At 43.9% G+C, this 18,217-nt stretch overlaps 2 protein-coding genes across 5 annotated transcripts in view; both read left to right on the forward strand.

Annotated features, from left to right (window-relative positions):
• TLR7 (toll like receptor 7) overlaps window positions 1-13,813 on the forward strand; it is a 36,028-nt gene extending 22,215 nt beyond the window's left edge. For all 3 annotated transcript variants that reach the window (XM_032475562.1, XM_006193069.2, XM_032475561.1), the window contains exon 3: window positions 9,650-13,813. In XM_032475562.1, coding sequence (XP_032331453.1) covers window positions 9,650-12,799 — 3,150 coding nt within the window. In that variant the 3' untranslated portion in view covers window positions 12,800-13,813. The remainder of the gene's footprint in view (window positions 1-9,649) is intronic.
• TLR8 (toll like receptor 8) overlaps window positions 1-18,217 on the forward strand; it is a 53,333-nt gene that overhangs the window by 6,202 nt on the left and 28,914 nt on the right. The gene's annotated exons all lie outside the window — the stretch shown is intronic.

The following is an 18,217-nucleotide window of genomic DNA, read 5'->3' on the forward strand; positions in this document are numbered from 1 at the left end:
ATTTTACTTAAAATTTTTTTTATTGAGGTGTAGTCAGTTTGCAGTGTTGTGTCAATGTCTGGCGTACAGCATTATGTTTCAGTCACACATATGCACGCATATATTCGTTTCCATTATTTTATCTGTTTTATATATGGCAGTGTGCATCTGTTAATCCCCTGCCCCCAGTTTATCCCTTCTCCACTTTCCCCTTTGGTAACTGTAAGTTTGCTTTCTGAGTCTGTGAGTCTGTTTCTATTTTGTAAATAAGTTTATTTGTATTATTTTTTAGATTCCACGTATAAATGATATCATATATTTGTCTTCCTCTGTCTGACTTACTTAGTATGATTATCTCTAGGCTGACTTCTGATCTGACTTTCAGTTCACAGAAACTAACCCCCAGAATAAATAAACATGAGAAGTCAGCATAATCCTGGTCTCTCTCTAACTTGTTGCAAAATGCAAACCGCTTAACCTCATTTCCTCCCTCCTGCCATCTGTGCCTCTCGGTCCTCAGATTGTGTCCATGTCAGAAGCTTGCAGAGTCTTGAAGATAAAAGCAGTCGGCAAAGCGCAAAGTTCAGCTCGTCTAGGTGATTGTGTTTTCCCGTTAGGAGTCATAGCTCTACAACTGTAGACATTCTAGTGGGCATCTGAAATGGATCGAAAATCAGGAGTATTCACTTCTGAGCTCAGGCTTGAGTCCTGCCACAGAAATGAGGCATCCACGGGGACATGTTTTGCCACTTCAGAGGGCTGTGTATTCAAGCTTCTGTCTGAGGGTGGGCAGGCAGCATCACCTTCAGACCTGACTAGTCCCTGTCCCACAACTGCTTCTTTTTCCCACCATGGATTTCCCTGACAGCAGAGAGTCCTGTGCTTGGGAGATACACACGGCTTCTGAGAAGCAGCAGCAGAGGACTTTGGATCCTAATTGGGCAGGAATGGTATCTCACTCATCACCATGCCCATGCTGCATCTAACATGGTGCCTTGCATAGAGGAGATTCCTGGTGATGTTTGTTGGATGCATACGTGAGCAGATACTCCTTTATTATGAAGCTAAAGCTCAGCATGCCTTTAAATTTATAAACTCATAAACTATGCTAACATAGCATTACTGGGCGTGAATGCACTCGTAAGAAATACATGATCCAAGAAGTCTCTTTTCTTCCCTCAAGTTGGTCCCACTCAAATCATAAATATCTTTTCTTAATATTTAGAAATTTTTCTTAAAATTCCAGATAGCACATTATCAAAACATTAGACTGCCAAGAATCCTTTAACTGAGAAGGAAATTAACCAAGATGCAGGACTGCATCATACCAAGTAGATTGGCTGGAATTTGAATCTTGGTTTAAAATTGCCTCTCTGATCTCTGTTTCCTCATCAGTGAAATGAGGAGATTTCTGTGTCTTGTCAGCTTCTCTGTCAGGTCTTGGCGATGTGATATAAAGCATGTATCTACCTCGACATCTGGCACATAATCAGGACCTGATAAACAGCAGCCATTATAAAAAACAAAACGGCACGTGATTGCCTAATGACTGTTCAACGTGAATTCTACATTTTCCACTTTAACAAAAAGAGGTGCTTTACTGACAGAATAGAACACCTGCGCATACAGAATCAAACATTCCATTTTTACCATAATTAGCTCGCTAATTGAGCATCCACATTTACCCAGTGGATTTGCATGTGTAATTAGCTATGACTCATTACTAACGCTCGGCCTAGCCCATGGTGCAATATGCGATTTTACAAACCAGATTCCCGAAAGGCATATGTCTTTAGGAAAGCATTGCCAAAAAAGCAAGAAAATAAAATAACACGAATGATTTGTATCAAATGAAGAAAAACAGGCTTGGCTCCACGCTGAATGAACTCTTATATTGAAAAACAGCATTAGTGGAAGCGAAGGGCCTAGCTTCAGTCTAAAGCAGGTGGTTCCTGAGGGTTTGAAAGGGGAAATTTCCACACCTCAGGAAATTTCCATTGATATAAAGGAATGTTTCACATTTTAGAATCATCTTCTCAAGAATATCTCTCTTGTTTGGAAGCCTCAAAGGTATATTATTTCTCTTTAGGTAACAAATTTCGAAAGGCTTTGTTCCTTGACTCAATTTTTTTCCTCACCTGCTTGATCAGAGCCCGCCTGGGCGTTCAAGGCTCCCCCGCCGCCTGCGTGGCGAGCAGAGAGAAGGCTTGTCTGCATATGGCGTTCCCAGGGCCATCTGGGCTGGGGCTCAACTGTCGAGTATTGGACAGGGTCCCATCCTGGCCGTGCCTGTTCCTAGGAGAGACGAATGAGCTCTGTGCTCTCACTGGGGCTTCAGGTTCAAGGCGACAGAACTTCTGAGAAAACAGACTGTGTAGGAGTCCTTCTGCGGGTCTGCTTCCTGTGGGCGCCCTCTGACACCATCCCTGTTTCTTCTGTCGGTTTTTTTTCCCACTTCAGCTCTTCTCTTAAAGGTCCCCAGCCCCTCCTGGCCAGTCCTCATTCCCTTGTCAAAAATCTCATCTTTGGAAAGACTTTTTACTATTTATGATCATTGAATGTGTATCTTCCATGGGCTTTTAAGCATGTCCAAAGCCTTGGTTTACTCAGCAAATATTTAGCTCGCACGGCCTAGGTAGAGGGCATCATCACAACAGAGCACACGACAAGTGAGGTTGTGGACCTAAGAGTGTTCACCACCTAGAGGGGAGATGGGTGAGTTGACATCCAGACTTCTGGAGAGGGAGGCTGGCGGGCTGGCTGAGGGCTAGCTCTGTGTCTCAGCTGCCTGGATCTCATATCCAGCAAGTTCTATAGCTTCTGCATTTCACTGTCCTCATTGTAAATGTACCTATTTCTTAGAATTGGGATGAGGATGGAATAATCTGCTAAATCTTACGGGTTGAAATGTTAAGGCATGTGAATGGACGTGGAGGTTTACAGCTAGTAAGATTTCTTCTAATATTTGGCAGTCTTGAACTGCATTTGCTTCGAGTTAATTCCATGCACAAATTGAAGGTTTTGTCTAGACCAGGGGCCGGAAAACTACGAACCGTGGACCCAATCTGTCCCACCACCTGTTTCTGTACAGCTTGTGAGCCCAGAATGGCTTTTGCCACTTAAATTCATTACATTCTGAATGGTTATTGAAGTACCCACATAACAGCCTCCATTTTGTCTAAAATATTTACTCTCTGGCCCTTGACAGGAAAAGTTTGCTAAGCCCTGGTCTAGACCAGTGCTGTCTGACAGAACTTTCTAGAGTGATGAAAAATAGTTTGGGTCCTGCTTGGATACAGTAGCCAGGAGCCTGATGTGACTTTTGAGCACTTCAAATATGGTTAGTGTGACTGAGAAACTAAATTTTTAAATTGCACTTCATTTTAATTAATTTAAATTTAAACAGCCACATGTGACCGGCGCTACCACATTGGACAGAGCAGCTTTTGAGCATCTAAATCTAAAGAGTCTGTATCCTGTCAGTGTTCCTCTCTCTCAATTTAATCAACTTCCCAGAGGCTGTCTGAGTCAAGAGGAAGGCAGTGCTCTTAATCGGATTTTTTTCTTTTTCTTTCTTTTTTTTTGCCCTGGACTGGCTTTCACTGTCTGCTAGAAAATGCTTAATGGAAAGTGCTTAAAAAATGCATGTGAGCATATCCTTATTTCCTCTTAAGGCTGCTCTTTGACTGTATCCATGACATCTGCTGTCATTTGGGGTAAGGCAGTCAGCTTTTCCAACCCCACAGAGCCCCAAATTAAGGATGTCTTAATCAACTTTAGCGTTCAGGCTGCAGGCAGAGAAAACCTCACTTAGCGAACATGTACTTCCTTCCATCCCTGCTAGACTAACTTCAGCCCGAGGTCACTTCTCTCATAAGATTGCCCGGAACAGTAAGGAGTCATTAACACGCACCATCATTGTGAATATCTCAAACCATTTTCCCCAAGAGTAAAGCCACGGCTGGCGTTCTAGAGATGTCATGACCAGCATGGCGACTATGGTTAATAATATTGTATTGCGTATTTGAAAGTTACTGAGACGGTAGATCTTACAAGTTCTCCCCGCAAGAAAAAAAATTTTAACTATGTGAGGTGATAAATGTTAACTAAACTTACTGAGGTGATCATTTTGCAATATATACATATAGCAAATCATTATATTGTACGCCTAAAACGAGTACAGTGTTAAATGTCAGTTATATCTCAGTAAAACTGGAAAACCAAAAATCATAGTTGGCGGGTGCTCTGTCTTCCAAGATAGCAGGGGTGATAGTTGTTATCAAGTGTTTTTGTCGCGACATAACACAGATCGCTAATTTTCCAGCTTCCAATGCCTGAGTCTTTCTTGCCCATAGCCTGATTATATCAGTGTCACATATTTTAGGTTCTCTCACGGGCAGCCATTTATTTCCAAGTGCTAAATTCTACACTGGCCAAAATTGGGTTTGCGTTTGTGTAATAGAATTTCCAATTGACACTGGCTTAGCATAACAATCTTAGGACTTCTCGTAAACTCCTAGAAGTCGACAGTTCAGAGCCTTTATTTCCACTCTGCTCTGTGAGGTCACACAAAGATCTTGACACCCTGGATCATCTACCTTGTTGCTTCATTGTCCCTAGCATGTTTTCCTCATTTGCTTCACGCAAGATGGCTGGCTACACTATCCGTGTTGTAACAAGCCAGGTGGAAGTAGACAGGAGGAAGGGGAATGGTCTCACTCTTTAAGAACATGTCCCAGAAATTGCACATCTCACGTCCTCTCACATCACATTGTCTTAAACTTTGTCATGTGGTCATGCTTAGCTGCAAGGGAGTCTGACAAATATGATCTTCTGTCAGAGTGGCATATGCCCAGTTACAAATGGAGATTCGATCACTATGAGATGAGAGAAAGGGGAGAAAGATATTGGGAGATATATAACAATCTCTGGAGTCTATGAGAATAATAACAAGAATTAATTGGCAGTACCAGAAAATACCCCTGGAATAAGAACAACATACAGTTAATCAACACATATACAAGTGGCAGCATCTTATCTGGAAAGAACTCATGGTCTTTCCACGTTGTATTTTAAATCTGTGTATTTTGTCTCTCCTCCACTAGACTTTGAGCTCTTGAAGGGCAGAGACTGTGTGTCTACTGCCCCTAGTAGAGATCCATTAAATATTTCTCAAGTGAAAGAATGAATATGAGTCAGTGGATTTCTGATCTTTTAAATAAATTCTTTCTCACCAGATACTTGGTACAATTTCAAGCTAAGGAATTTTGGGGGAATTTCCTGGTCCAGGTCCATTATCTTGATCTAGGAAGGTTGTCTAGGTCCTTGGTATCTCACATTGCTGTTTCTGGGTCCGTCATCCTCTCGTAGGGAATCTTCTCCTAAGCACAGTGCCCGCCTCAGAAGGGTACATGGATAGTGACCTGCCAAGCCAGCGCAGGACCCAATTCTTCCAACCTCCTTCCGGAGTTCTTTTTACAACCGCACATGTGATCAGCGGAGTAAGAGATGAGAGGAGGGAGCGATCGCGTCTGTCTAGGTTGATCCCAGAAAGCTTCCTGAAGAAGATGGGTTTGAACTGGGCATTATAAAAGCAGTGCTTCCTAAACCTTTCCCCCCAAGGAACCCCAGGGCAAATAGAAGAGGCAGAATATGACCCCCGGAGGGTCCCGAAGCGTAGCTGCAGGAACCTACTCTGGGGGTGGATTTCTTTTAACTCTTTTGCTTTATTTCACAGTTCATTCATGCATGCATTCATTCTTCCATTTGCGTATTTAGCAAACATAATGCAGCATTAATTAAGTGCCACGTATTGTTTTACATGAGGACACGCAAAACCCTGCTCTCTCAAAGCTTACATTGTCATGCAGAATAGACATTAAATAAGCACATAAACCAGAAGCCTAAATTGTCAACAAGATAATTTCTGTTTGTGCAAAAGGCCATGAAGGAAATAAAGTAGGACAGTCTAACATGGAGTACGTATACCTCTCTGTGCCTCAGTTGGCTCATCTGTAAAATGGAAGTCTACGATCCCCAAATCCCCAAATTGAAAGCTTTGTCCTAACTCAATTGATGGCAAACGCTACTTGGTCTGAACTCATTTGGAGGTGAATCTTGACCTGAACCAAATGATCTAGTTCTTCTTCTTCTTCTCATTCTTCTCCTTCTCTTTCTTTCTTTCTTCCTTCTTCTTCTTCTTTTAAAAATACCACATAGAGTGGACACATCTGTGCTTAATCTATGTAAAGCACTGAAAACGTTGCCCAGCAACATGGTAAGTGCTACCTAGGTTATCTCCTGTTACTGTCATGATCTCTATTATCACAGTGGGGGTGGGGAGGAATTTAGAAAAGTTGCTCAGAGAAGGCTTCTCTGACCGTGTGTCATTTAAGCAGACCCCCAGAGGGATGAGTATGACCAGGCTGTGGGAAGAGGAGGAGAAAGATGATTTCAGGAAGAGAGAATGGCAAGTGCCAAGACTGGCTCAAATACAGAACAGAAACCAGGCTGGATGTTTGGGGTGTGATCAAAGAAGGGGGAAAGAGGTTCAAGGTCAGAAGGGTAGTCTGGAGTCAGAACATGCATGATATAAACCATGGTAAAGACTCTGGATTTCATTCAAAATGCAATAAGAAGTCATTGTAGTTGATCTGACTCATGTTTGTAAAGACTGCTCTGATGCTGTTGAAGGATGAATTGTAGAGGAGAAAGGGAGTCAGGGAGGCCGGTTTGGAGTCCACTGCTGTCACCCAGGTGAGACCTCGTGGCTAAGTGGAGTAGGGAGGTGGTAGTAGACAAGGAGAAAAGTGGACAGGTGCAAGAAAAAGTTTAGAAATAAGGGAGAAAAAGACTTTCTGATTCGTTTTTTCACTCATTATAATTTATATATCCACTTGTAGAGACTGAAAATTTCACAGTCACTGTCTCCAGTGTGTAAGGTCAGTGGTTTGCTGAAGCCAGCTCGTCCAGGCTTGCTAGGGCAGTTTTGCACATCTCTCTCCAACTCTGCATTCAGTGACATCACGCCAGCAGCTGGAAATTGGCCATGGTGGGAGTATTTACACTACGGGAATTGGCAAATGCTACAAATCAGGACTTAACAAATCAGAGACTGGGGTGGGGAAGAAAGCCAGTTGTTAAACAGTTACCAGCACACCACTGTTTTTTTTTTTTTTCTGTAACTAGCTTCCTTTGTCTTAGAGCCTCCATTTCTCCATTTCCCCCACCACAAAAATAGTGAAACTAGGCATATCCCGGAAAGCTTAGTTTGATGAATGCTATCCCTATCACTTCATGTTTTCAACTCAGTTAATTCCAGGATCCTTCCAATTTTTTTCTTAGGGCCTCCTCTGGGTTCGTGGAGATGGGATTGGAGGAGGGCACCTGGTTGATGATTTGTCCTTTATCCATTTTGGTCCCGTCTGGCTATAACTCACCTCCCTGGTTCATAAGACCAACCACTCTTAGCAGCATTACTTATTGCCTTTTGATAGTAGGATTCCTGAACCCATCATGTCTTCTGACAGAAGCATAGCTGGGGATGGGGTTCAGGATCTGGGATCCTGTTATCAGGGACCATAGAAATAAGTCATGGTTCTTCTCACCTTTCCTTCTTCTAAAGCCTTTTCCCCCATCTTGACTTAATCTGTCTTCCCTGAGTGGTGGACATTTTTCCTAAATCTTTGAGTAAGATTGATGCCCAAGGAAGGTATACCATAGTTAGCTAAGGGCTTCCCGCACTCCCTGACCGTTGCCACATCTTCCAAGACATCTGAGTGCCCCAGATTGAGAAGTATAGCCTTAAAGGATAACCAGAAGTCTGGTGAGTGGAAATGGTAGGGAAGAGTACTCCATATGGAGGGACTTGAAGGTCAGGGAACTGCAAGCTGGGCTTGGGCTTAGTGATTAGAGAAGCTGGTAGGGGAGTCGTATCAGGTAAACCTAGATAAGGAGATGGGGCCAAATTAATGGAAGACTTTGGATGCCATGATAAAAAGTTAGGGCTCATTCTGTTAAAAAAAAAAAAAGGAGAAGAAAAAGAAAGCTATTGGAAGATTTCATAGCCATAGCATCTGATTCATGCTTGGGACACTTGAAGACAGGGTGGACTGGAAAAATGAGAGCCTGGGGACAAGGATGAGGTTTTGGAGCAGACCAAGGGTGGTCCACAATCAACTGAGATTATGTCAGCTAAAATGGCAAAGCAGGGAGGATGTCAAGAAGGACGATGAAGGAGGTCAGCTAGACTCAGGGAATGGTTTTAATGAGGGGGAAGGAGGAGAAAGGGTGGTGAAAGGAGGAACAAAAGCCATGTTGTAGTTCCGACTCCACCAAACTTGAAGCATGTAAAGATGTGTGAAGGGGCTCTTTGAGATCCTTCATAACCATCTTGCATTAGAGAAAAGAAAGCCAAGAGAAAATTTGCTTATTTACCTCCTACTGGAGGAATTAAGGCATTTGGTTTATGAGATAGCAACAGCATTGGTTGATTCAGTCAACTGGGAGGATGGAAGCATTAGTTGAGCTAGAAGCCAGTTATAGAGACACAGGCTGCATCATTCCATGGATAAGCACCGGTTACACTAAAACCAGTGTACTGAAGGAAAACACTGATAGAAATCCTGAAACTTGAGAGCACATCTATGGTTAAACCACCCTCTAAGGCAGAGCAAGGTCAAGTTAATAGGGTGACGAGTAAAGCTCTTCAGCGCTTCCCATATTCCCTTTTAAGGTCTTTCTCCCCAGAGTCCAAGTGTCTCTCATGCTACACCTGGGTGCCCAAGAATCACCATTAAGATTAGGGTCCCACATGTCCCAGTTTGCCTGTGAGAGTCTTAGTTTATGCCTCTGGTCCTAGCATAACTATTAACAACTCCCGTTCCTCTCATTCCCATGAGTATCCCATTTGATCAGCTGGGGGTCACCCAGGCAGTGCCCTGACTCTCTACTCTCTCCTTTCCAAATGTATGAAACGTAAGCCCAACGTGTAGGGAGAATGTTCATCCCCAAATCATCTTGGAGATGATTTCCAAAAACAATCCAAGAGGAAAGCTGGCTTATGGAATAGCAGTGCCATAATGGCAGGAGTCGTGCGACCTTGGGCAGATCAGTTAGTATCGCTGAGCTATGTCTTCATCTGGAAAATGGGGATAATGGATCACCTTTGTTTCCCTACTTAGAATCTTAAGAGGCTCAAATATTGTGAAAGCTTCTTGTCATGTGTACCAGAGCAGGCTTAGCAAACAAACGTTAACTGCACTAAAGTCTTCATGCATTTTTCTTCCCAGATGTAGTTGTATTTTAACATTCCTTCACTCCCCCCACTGCACCCCCGCCAAATTTCCGACTTTGGCAGCGAATTGATGGCTCTTGCATTGCAGCATTCTAAATAACAGAGAATAGGAAAGTGGCTGCTTCCACCACCTGAAAAGCTATGTAACTGAAAAACTTTTGATGCTAAAAGCTAACTATGAACCTAAGTTATTCTGAACCTCAGTAATTGACAGCTATAGTCATGGGGTAGGGGTGGAGGTTCTGTTTAGACAGTTGAGAGCAAGACCTAAACTGTTTATTTCACCATGCAGCAAAAGAGGGAGCGCATGGGAATTTTCTATTGTGATTCTTAGTGTATTTCAGAGGGGCGATTTGTTCTTTCTTCTACTTTCAGGTGTTCCCACTGTGGACGTTGAAGAGACAACTTCTTATCCTTTTTAACGTGATTCTAATTTCTGAATTCCCTGGGGCTATATGGTTTCCTAAAACTCTGCCCTGTGATGTCACTCTGGATGCTCTGAATGCCCATGTGATCGTGGACTGCACAGACAAACATTTGACAGAAATTCCTGGAGATATTCCCACCAACGCCACCAACCTCACCCTCACCATTAACCACATAGCAGACATCTCTCCAGCCTCCTTCCACCGGCTGGACCATCTGGTAGAGATCGATTTCAGATGCAACTGTATACCTGTTCGGCTGGGCCCAAAAGACAACGTGTGCACCAAAAGGCTGCAGATTAAGCCCAGCAGCTTTAGTAGACTTTCTTATTTAAGAGCTCTTTACCTAGATGGAAATCAGCTTCTAGAAATACCTCGAGATCTTCCTCCCAGCTTACAACTGCTGAGCCTTGAGGCCAACAGCATCTTTTCGATCACAAAAGAGAATCTAACAGAACTGGCCAACTTAGAAATACTCTACCTGGGCCAAAACTGTTATTATCGCAATCCTTGCAATGTTTCATTTTTTATTGAAAAAGATGCTTTCTTAAATCTGAGAAATTTAAAATTGCTCTCCCTAAAAGATAACAATATCTCAGCCGTCCCCACTATTTTGCCGTCTACGTTAACAGAGCTCGATCTTTATAACAACATCATTGCAGAAATCCAAAAAGATGATTTTAATAACCTCAGTCAACTGCAAGTTCTTGACCTAAGTGGAAATTGCCCTCGGTGTTATAATGTCCCTTTTCCTTGTACACCCTGTGAAAATAATTCTCCCCTACGGATCGATCTGAATGCTTTTGATGCATTGACGGAGTTACAGATCTTACGTTTACACAGTAACTCTCTTCAGTATGTGCCCGAAAGATGGTTTAAAAACATTAACAAACTTAAGGAACTAGATCTTTCCCAAAACTTCTTGGCCAAAGAAATTGGGGATGCCAAATTTTTACATCTTCTTCACAACCTTGTCCAGTTGGATCTGTCTTTCAATTATGAACTTCAGGTCTATCATACATTTATGAATCTGTCGGATGCATTTTCTTCGCTGAAAAACTTGAAAGTTTTGCGGATCAAAGGATATGTCTTTAAGGAGCTGAAAAGTTTGAACCTCTCCCCGTTACTTAATCTTCCCAACCTTGAAGTTCTTGATCTTGGCACTAACTTTATAAAAATTGCTGACCTCAGCATATTTAAAGAATTTAAAACCCTGAAATTCATAGATCTTTCAGTGAATAAAATATCACCGTCAGGAGATTCAAGCGAAGGTGGCTTCTGCTCTAACGTGAGAACTTCTGTAGAAGGTCATGGGCCCCAGGTCCTTGAAGCACTGCATTATTTCAGATACGATGAGAATGCAAGGAGCTGCAGGTCCAAAAACAAAGAGGCTCCTTCCTTCTTGCCTCTTAATGAAGATTGCTACAGGTATGGGCAGACATTGGACCTAAGTAGAAATAATATATTTTTTATCAAGTCCTCTGACTTTCAGGATCTTTCTTTCCTCAAATGCCTGAACTTATCAGGAAATAGCATTAGCCAAACTCTTAATGGCAGTGAATTTCAGCCTTTAGTGGAGTTGAAGTATTTGGACTTCTCTAACAACCGTCTTGATTTACTCTACTCAACAGCATTTGAAGAGCTACAGAACCTGGAAGTTCTAGATATAAGTAGTAACAGCCATTATTTTCAATCAGAAGGAATTACTCACATGCTAGACTTTACCAAGAATCTAAAGGTTCTAAGGAAACTGATGATGAACTATAATGACATCGCTACCTCCACCAGCAAGACCATGGAGAGCGAATCTCTTAGAATCCTGGAATTCAGAGGAAATCATTTGGATGTTTTATGGAGAGATGGTGATAACAGATATTTAAAATTCTTTAAGAATCTGCTAAACTTAGAGGAATTAGACATCTCTGAAAATTCCTTGAGTTTCTTACCTGGTGGAGTTTTTGATGGTATGCCTCCAAATCTAAAGACTCTCTCCTTGGCCAAAAATGGGCTCAAGTCTTTCAAATGGGACAGACTCCAGTATCTGACAAATCTTGAAACATTGGACCTCAGCTACAACCAGCTGAAGACTGTCCCTGAGAGATTATCCAACTGTTCCAGCAGCCTCAAGAAACTCATCCTTAAGAATAATCAAATCAGGCACCTGACAAAATATTTTCTACAAGATGCTTTTCAGTTGCGACATCTGGACCTCAGCTCAAATAAAATCCAGGTTATCCAAAAGACTAGTTTTCCAGAAAACGTCCTCAACCATCTGAACATTTTGTTTTTGCATCATAATCGGTTTCTGTGCAACTGTGATGCCGTGTGGTTTGTCTGGTGGGTTAATCATACGGAGGTAACGATTCCTTACTTGGCCACAGATGTGACTTGTGTGGGACCAGGAGCACACAAGGGTCAGAGTGTAGTCTCTCTGGATCTATATACCTGTGAGTTAGATCTGACTAACTTCATTCTGTTCTCATTTTCCTTATCAGCGATTCTCTTTCTGATGGTGGTTACAATAGCAAACCATCTGTATTTCTGGGATGTGTGGTATAGTTACCATTTCTGGAAGGCCAAAATAAAGGGGTATCAACGCCTGGCATCACCAACTTCTTGCTATGATGCTTTTATTGTGTATGACACTAAAGACCGAGCAGTGACAGAGTGGGTTTTGGATGAACTGGTGGCCAAATTGGAAGACCCAAGAGAGAAATATTTTAATTTATGTCTCGAGGAAAGGGACTGGTTACCAGGGCAGCCAGTTCTGGAAAACCTTTCCCAGAGCATACAGCTTAGCAAAAAGACGGTGTTTGTAATGACAGACAAGTACGCAAAGACTGAGAATTTTAAGGTAGCATTTTATTTGTCCCATCAGAGGCTCATGGATGAAAAAGAGGATGTAATTATCCTGATATTCCTTGAGAAGCCACTTCAGAAGTCCAAGTTTTTGCAGCTCCGGAAGAGGCTCTGTGGGAGTTCTGTCCTTGAGTGGCCATCAAACCCACAGGCTCACCCGTACTTCTGGCAGTGTCTGAAAAATGCTCTGGCCACAGACAATCACGTGACCTATAGCCAGGTGTTCAAAGAGACAGCCTAGCCCTTCTTTGCAAAATGTGACTGCCTAACTTACCAAGGAGAAGCTCAGCCGCCTACTTTTGCTCACAAATATCTCACCAAAAGAGTGTTTTAAAATTCTCCAAGCCCTGGGATTGCCCATATCAGAGAGGAGTCACCAGCGTATGACAAAGGAACTGGAAAAATGGGATTTATATAAGCATCAAGTCGTCTTTTTTCTCTCTGTGTGTCTCCATTTGCATTTGTGTCTCTGCCTTCTGCTCCTGTATAAAAATACTCTTGGGAGAAGGGTGGCAAGCAGAGGATGTGGGGGCTCTGATTTTCCTGCAATCCTGTCATCTCAATCACCATATCGAGAAGAACTGAACTTCGACCCCTAAGAGGTGCTGGTATGTATAGGAATAGGGTTAAAAATGCTCAGGATCTGCCTGTATGACATTAAAATTACCAGAGTTAATTAATGAAATAAAAAGTTAACTCCTCAACGCACTGCTTCAGTATCATCTAGCGCCCCCTTCTGGGCAGACCGAGTGTTTGCACCTGACGGACAGTTGCTCCTTACGTGCAGCTCACTCTATTCCCCTGGGCCTGTTACTGGATTCTGTGGGGCAATAGTGCCATCGATGGACATAGTCTACTTACAAATGGGAGAAAAAGAAAGTGATCTGTTTTTATGCAAAGTGATGGTGTTTACCTTTCATGATATTTTGCCTACTTAAATATTGCCATGGACTGAATGTTTGTTCTCCCTCAAAATTCATATGTTGCAATCCTGAGCCCCAGTGTGATGACAGTAGGAGATGGGGCCTCGGAGAGGAGATTAGGTCATGAGAGTGGAGCCCTGATGGGATTAGTCCCTTAGAAGAAGCAGGCAGAGGGCTAGCTTGCTTGGTTCCCGCCACATGAGGATACGAAGGGAAGTCGGCAGTCTACAAACCAGAAGAGGGCCCTCGCCAGAACCAGACCATGCTGGCACTCTGACCTCAGACTTCCATCCTTCGGACCTGTGAGCAATAAATGTTTGTTGTTTAAGCCAGCCAGCTTACGGTGTTTTGTTATAGCAGCCCGAGCTAAGACAAATATTTTTACCTGCATTGCAAAGTACCGCATCCAAAGAAAACTTGCCTCATCCAATGATCTTTCAAACTGCTTTATTATCTATACTGTATATTTGTAATTATCTGAAAACTGGATCCATCAACATTAGATGGTTTTGATGGTGAATTCTAAAGGAGCACTTCAAGAATATGTATTTATTTGGAATTATCAGGCAAGGGTGACAATTCATATGGATTCCTTTAAATCTGGGGGGTGGGGAAACAGAGGTTTATAGACCTTAGCAGCAACAGAGCTTCAGGCTTCTTCTGAAGACACACATACTTTCAAGTGAGTATGAATTTGTATGATTTCAAAGTTGGAAACCTGACTGATTTGTTTTAGTTCTTGAAAGAGATGATCTATGGAGGTGTCTGTGCCCTTTGAAAGGTAATGCGTATAGGTGACTTTCTTTGGTGAAAACAGATAACTTCATACAAAGTGGCTTTGGGCATCATAAATTTTCCTCTATTAAAACTCATAAATACATAAAGTTTAAGCTCTTTTGGTGATTTATGAGTCACACGGCATTTGAAGACAACTTGAAGATCTTCTGAAATGGATGAAGAGGAAGGAAAACTGGAAACAGCACAACTCAGAAACCGCAGCGTATTTCAACACGAGGTTGTGCACGGTGGTTTGTTGTAGGAAGTGACCAAAAGCGCATCAGCAGATGCTTTTAGTTTTAATTCCTTTATAATCTTGACAAGTCACTCTTTTCACCTTCTGAGGGTCCTCTATGGAGTCCTGTGCAACTCAAGTTGTTCGTGGACGGCTCAGATCAAAACCCACCAACTCAGGCCACCAGGAGAACATGACCGCGAGGTCCCCTGCTCTGAATGTCCTGCTCTCAGCTGACCTGCTTCTGGTTGGCTCTGTTCTGAAAAGTATTTCTGATTCTCCATAAATCCCACTCCACCATCAAGGAGTTCCCAGCCTCTTTCAACCCTGAACCTGGCCAGCGTGTGTCCTTCCTCCCTGGTCAGAGACTGTACCTCAGCAAGACTAGGGCATCTGTAGGATCCAAGCCAAGGGAGGCAGTAGGCAGGCAAATGGTACGGCAGAGAAAAAGACAAAGCAAGCGTTTGCAGTCCAAAGAGGAGAGAGAGGATGAGTCTGCCCTTAGCCCCACTGCTGAGTCGGGCTCTCTTGTTCCCAACCTCACGTCTACTTCCGTCTCTATCTGAACAGTCTTAGGGCCAGCTGGTCTCTTAAATGTAGTCAGGGAGGCGGGGGATGGTGACTTGAGATCCTGAGCATCTTGTTCCCCAATCTCCAAGGAAACCGTAACAGGGACAGCAGGAACACACACTCCTTTTCAAGGAGGCTGTCCCCCCACCCCAGTAAAACATATATTTTTTTAATTTACCTCCTCATCCTGACCAGGGAGAACCAGGCTGCATATCCTGTGAGGTATTTATGGGCCAATTTTAAAGCTGGGGTGGGGATAGGATTGGATCTGTCCTCCACCTCTTCAGCACGCACTAAAGCGGCCAGAGAGCGCTGGTTCCGGGCCAGACTGGCTAGTCGGGCTGTGGAAGTACGCCCCTCCCGGGGGCCCTGGGGCGGCAGAGCCCGGGGGCATGTAGCACTGGGGCACGCCACCAGTCACATCTGCTGGAAGACGGAGCCTTTGAGCCTAAGAAACACTGGGGGCTGTTTGTATCCTTTGAAGTCCAAGTATCAGCGTGGGAGGGAAACGACCAAAGAACGTGACTGGAGAACACCGGCGCTGAGCATTCACCTGTTTCGCTGGGTGCACGTCGTGAGAACACGGGACGGACCAACCAACCGAGGGAAAAAGGAAGGGTTACAAAGGGAGGAAAAGCCCCAAACTCACCGTCAGATTGTGTGGAAGGAGGTCTGGTGACACAGGGGCCATCCATGCTGGTGACAATGAAATGACAGAAGGTTTTATATCTTTCCCCTCTTTCTTCTTGTGCCTCCCCCTCCCGCTCAGTTTCCTTTTTGGCTGTCGGCGCCCCCGGCAAGCCACGTGTCACACACAAGAACCAAGAGAAAGAGACGTCGCTGCAGGTGGAGTGTTCTGTTTGGAAGCGGTGGTTTTGTGTGTACTTTGGGTTTAAAACTGGTCTCTTTCCCACACACACGGAGTAAATCCCCACCTGCTTCAGTGAGCGTGACCGTCTGTAATCGGCTCGGTGGAACCTTCCCCGGGTGGCGCTGGATGGATTCTCTGTCACATTCAGATTGATATTCTTTCTACTTATCTCAACTTTCAAGCATGTGAGTTAAGAAGCTAGATAAGATCTGGGGCTCTGCCTTAAGATTACTCTACTTTTGGGTTGTAATTCATTTCTAACATATTTGCCATAATGTTTCAGTGGTGATTTATATTAATTAACTGTTTTGGAAGAGCTCAAACTGACTAAGGAAGTTTGAGTCCCAGTTGCTTCACAACAAGCACCCTTCAGAAACAGTCTGTTAGGCTCTGGAGGATAAGAGGAAGTCCCTGTGGCCTCGTGACAGTTTTCAGACATCCCTAGAGCCCACCAGTGTGCAGGGTAAGGCAAGCAGCTGCTTCCACACACAGAAAATGGTCCTCAGTGTTCTTCTGGCCGGTGGCAATCCCCGACACGAGGGCCAAAGACAGCCAACCAGGACACCATCTGGAACAGTGGGTAACACTCCTGGGCCAGATCCAAATGGAGGCCCACCAAGCCAGACCTTGTAACCAGGTGATATGCATTAAATGAAATGGTTTCCAGCACCCATCGCTCTCCCTTAGGTCCTCATTTCCCACCACTGAGTTGCCTTTCGATGGAAGTTGAGTGAGAAGAATGAATTTTAAAATAATCACCAGTTTGGCTCCTGTTCATGAGGGCGGGCCTCCAAGGGAATCACAGGGCGAGGAGAGAGTGAGGAGGATCTTAGGAAGAAGGGTCAGATGGAGTCCCTGGTACCTGGACAGTGTTATCGAGTGGGATGGGTTGGAGGAAGAGGAGGGAAGGAATCACATGTGTTAAGCAGCAGATCCAAGTGAAATGCATCACCTGTTCTCTTAAATCTTCACATCGGCTCTATGAGGCTGGTATTAGGAGCTCCATCTTAAGGATGATTGGTTAACTCAGAGATGAAGTTGGGATAAAGGCGTTAAGTCAACTGCCAAGGTCACAGAGGAAGTCAATGGCCCTACCCCAAACTGACCCAGCCCTGTCCAATCAGTCCAGTTGGTTCTTCAATTTTACAGGGGATCAGAATCACGTAAGGAGCTTGGAAATCATGTGGATTCCAGGCTCCCACACCAGAGATCCTGATCTCTGGGACCCAGGACTTTGCATTTCTGAAACTAGTGCTTCTGAAGCAGCCGGTCCGTGGAGCCCAGTTTGGGAAGCGCCACATCTTCCTTCGGGATACCAGGGACTGTTAAAACGGGGATCACTTCAGCAAGGCAAGCCTGAGCCCCCCAGATAAGCTCAATTTCTCTTTTTCTTTCTGCGTGTAACACTCGGTGCTCTTAACCCACTGCTAGGGAGTGGAGCTGCACTTCAACAGCTGGTTCCCACTAGGCACTTGTTTTAAGGAGGGATGTAATTTAACCACGTAGGGTTGGCAGTTCTGTTCAGGGCTAAAAGATGAAGATGATTTGAACAAGCACACTGAGCAGATTTGACGGCCAACTGATTCACGGTGCCGTAAGTCCTGACAAATAGAGCTGCTGCTTGCAATCATGGTTTAAAGAATGTCTCTACTGTAATTTTCCTAGTATCTGACTGAATTAGACTGCCTGTGGGTCTACGGATGTAGTGCAGAGTGCCACCTAGCGGAACCTCGTGAGTGTTGCTGTTCTGCTGCCGAGATCCTTGGCTAAGTCGCCAAAGCAGGGTGTGGGAAGAAAATATAAGAATAGATATAATCACCTCTTAGAAAGTGTATTTGGGGCTATTTTATCATGTACCCTATGTATTCATATAGAAATATGTAGGGCTGTATGTCAGATGTTTTTTGGTGAGAGGGCAATATAAAAAATATTGAAGACCATAGACTGTCAAAGTTTTGTTTCGACCACTTATTTCCACGGCTTTGGCTTAGTGTCTCAAAATGGGGCTGGCTGTGCATTTCCCTTTGCACGTGCAGGTGTAGGTGGAAAACCTGAGTTAACCGGGTAAGCAGCCTTCTTCTGCCTCTGACACATTTCCTCTTTTCATAGAACATGGACCCCACGTTGAACTGTGGTGTGACAAGGATGCCCTCTGAGTATCTCTCTAGCTCCCTCTGGTGCTCTCTCACGCCCAGCCTCACTCGCTGAGCACTTTCTCTCCCTCTCTCCCATTTCTGAATAATCTAACCACCAACTGTTCACCCCCCCACCTCCAGCCCATAA

This window comes from Camelus ferus, chromosome X, assembly GCF_009834535.1.
Source record: "Camelus ferus isolate YT-003-E chromosome X, BCGSAC_Cfer_1.0, whole genome shotgun sequence".
Taxonomy (NCBI): domain Eukaryota; kingdom Metazoa; phylum Chordata; class Mammalia; order Artiodactyla; family Camelidae; genus Camelus; species Camelus ferus.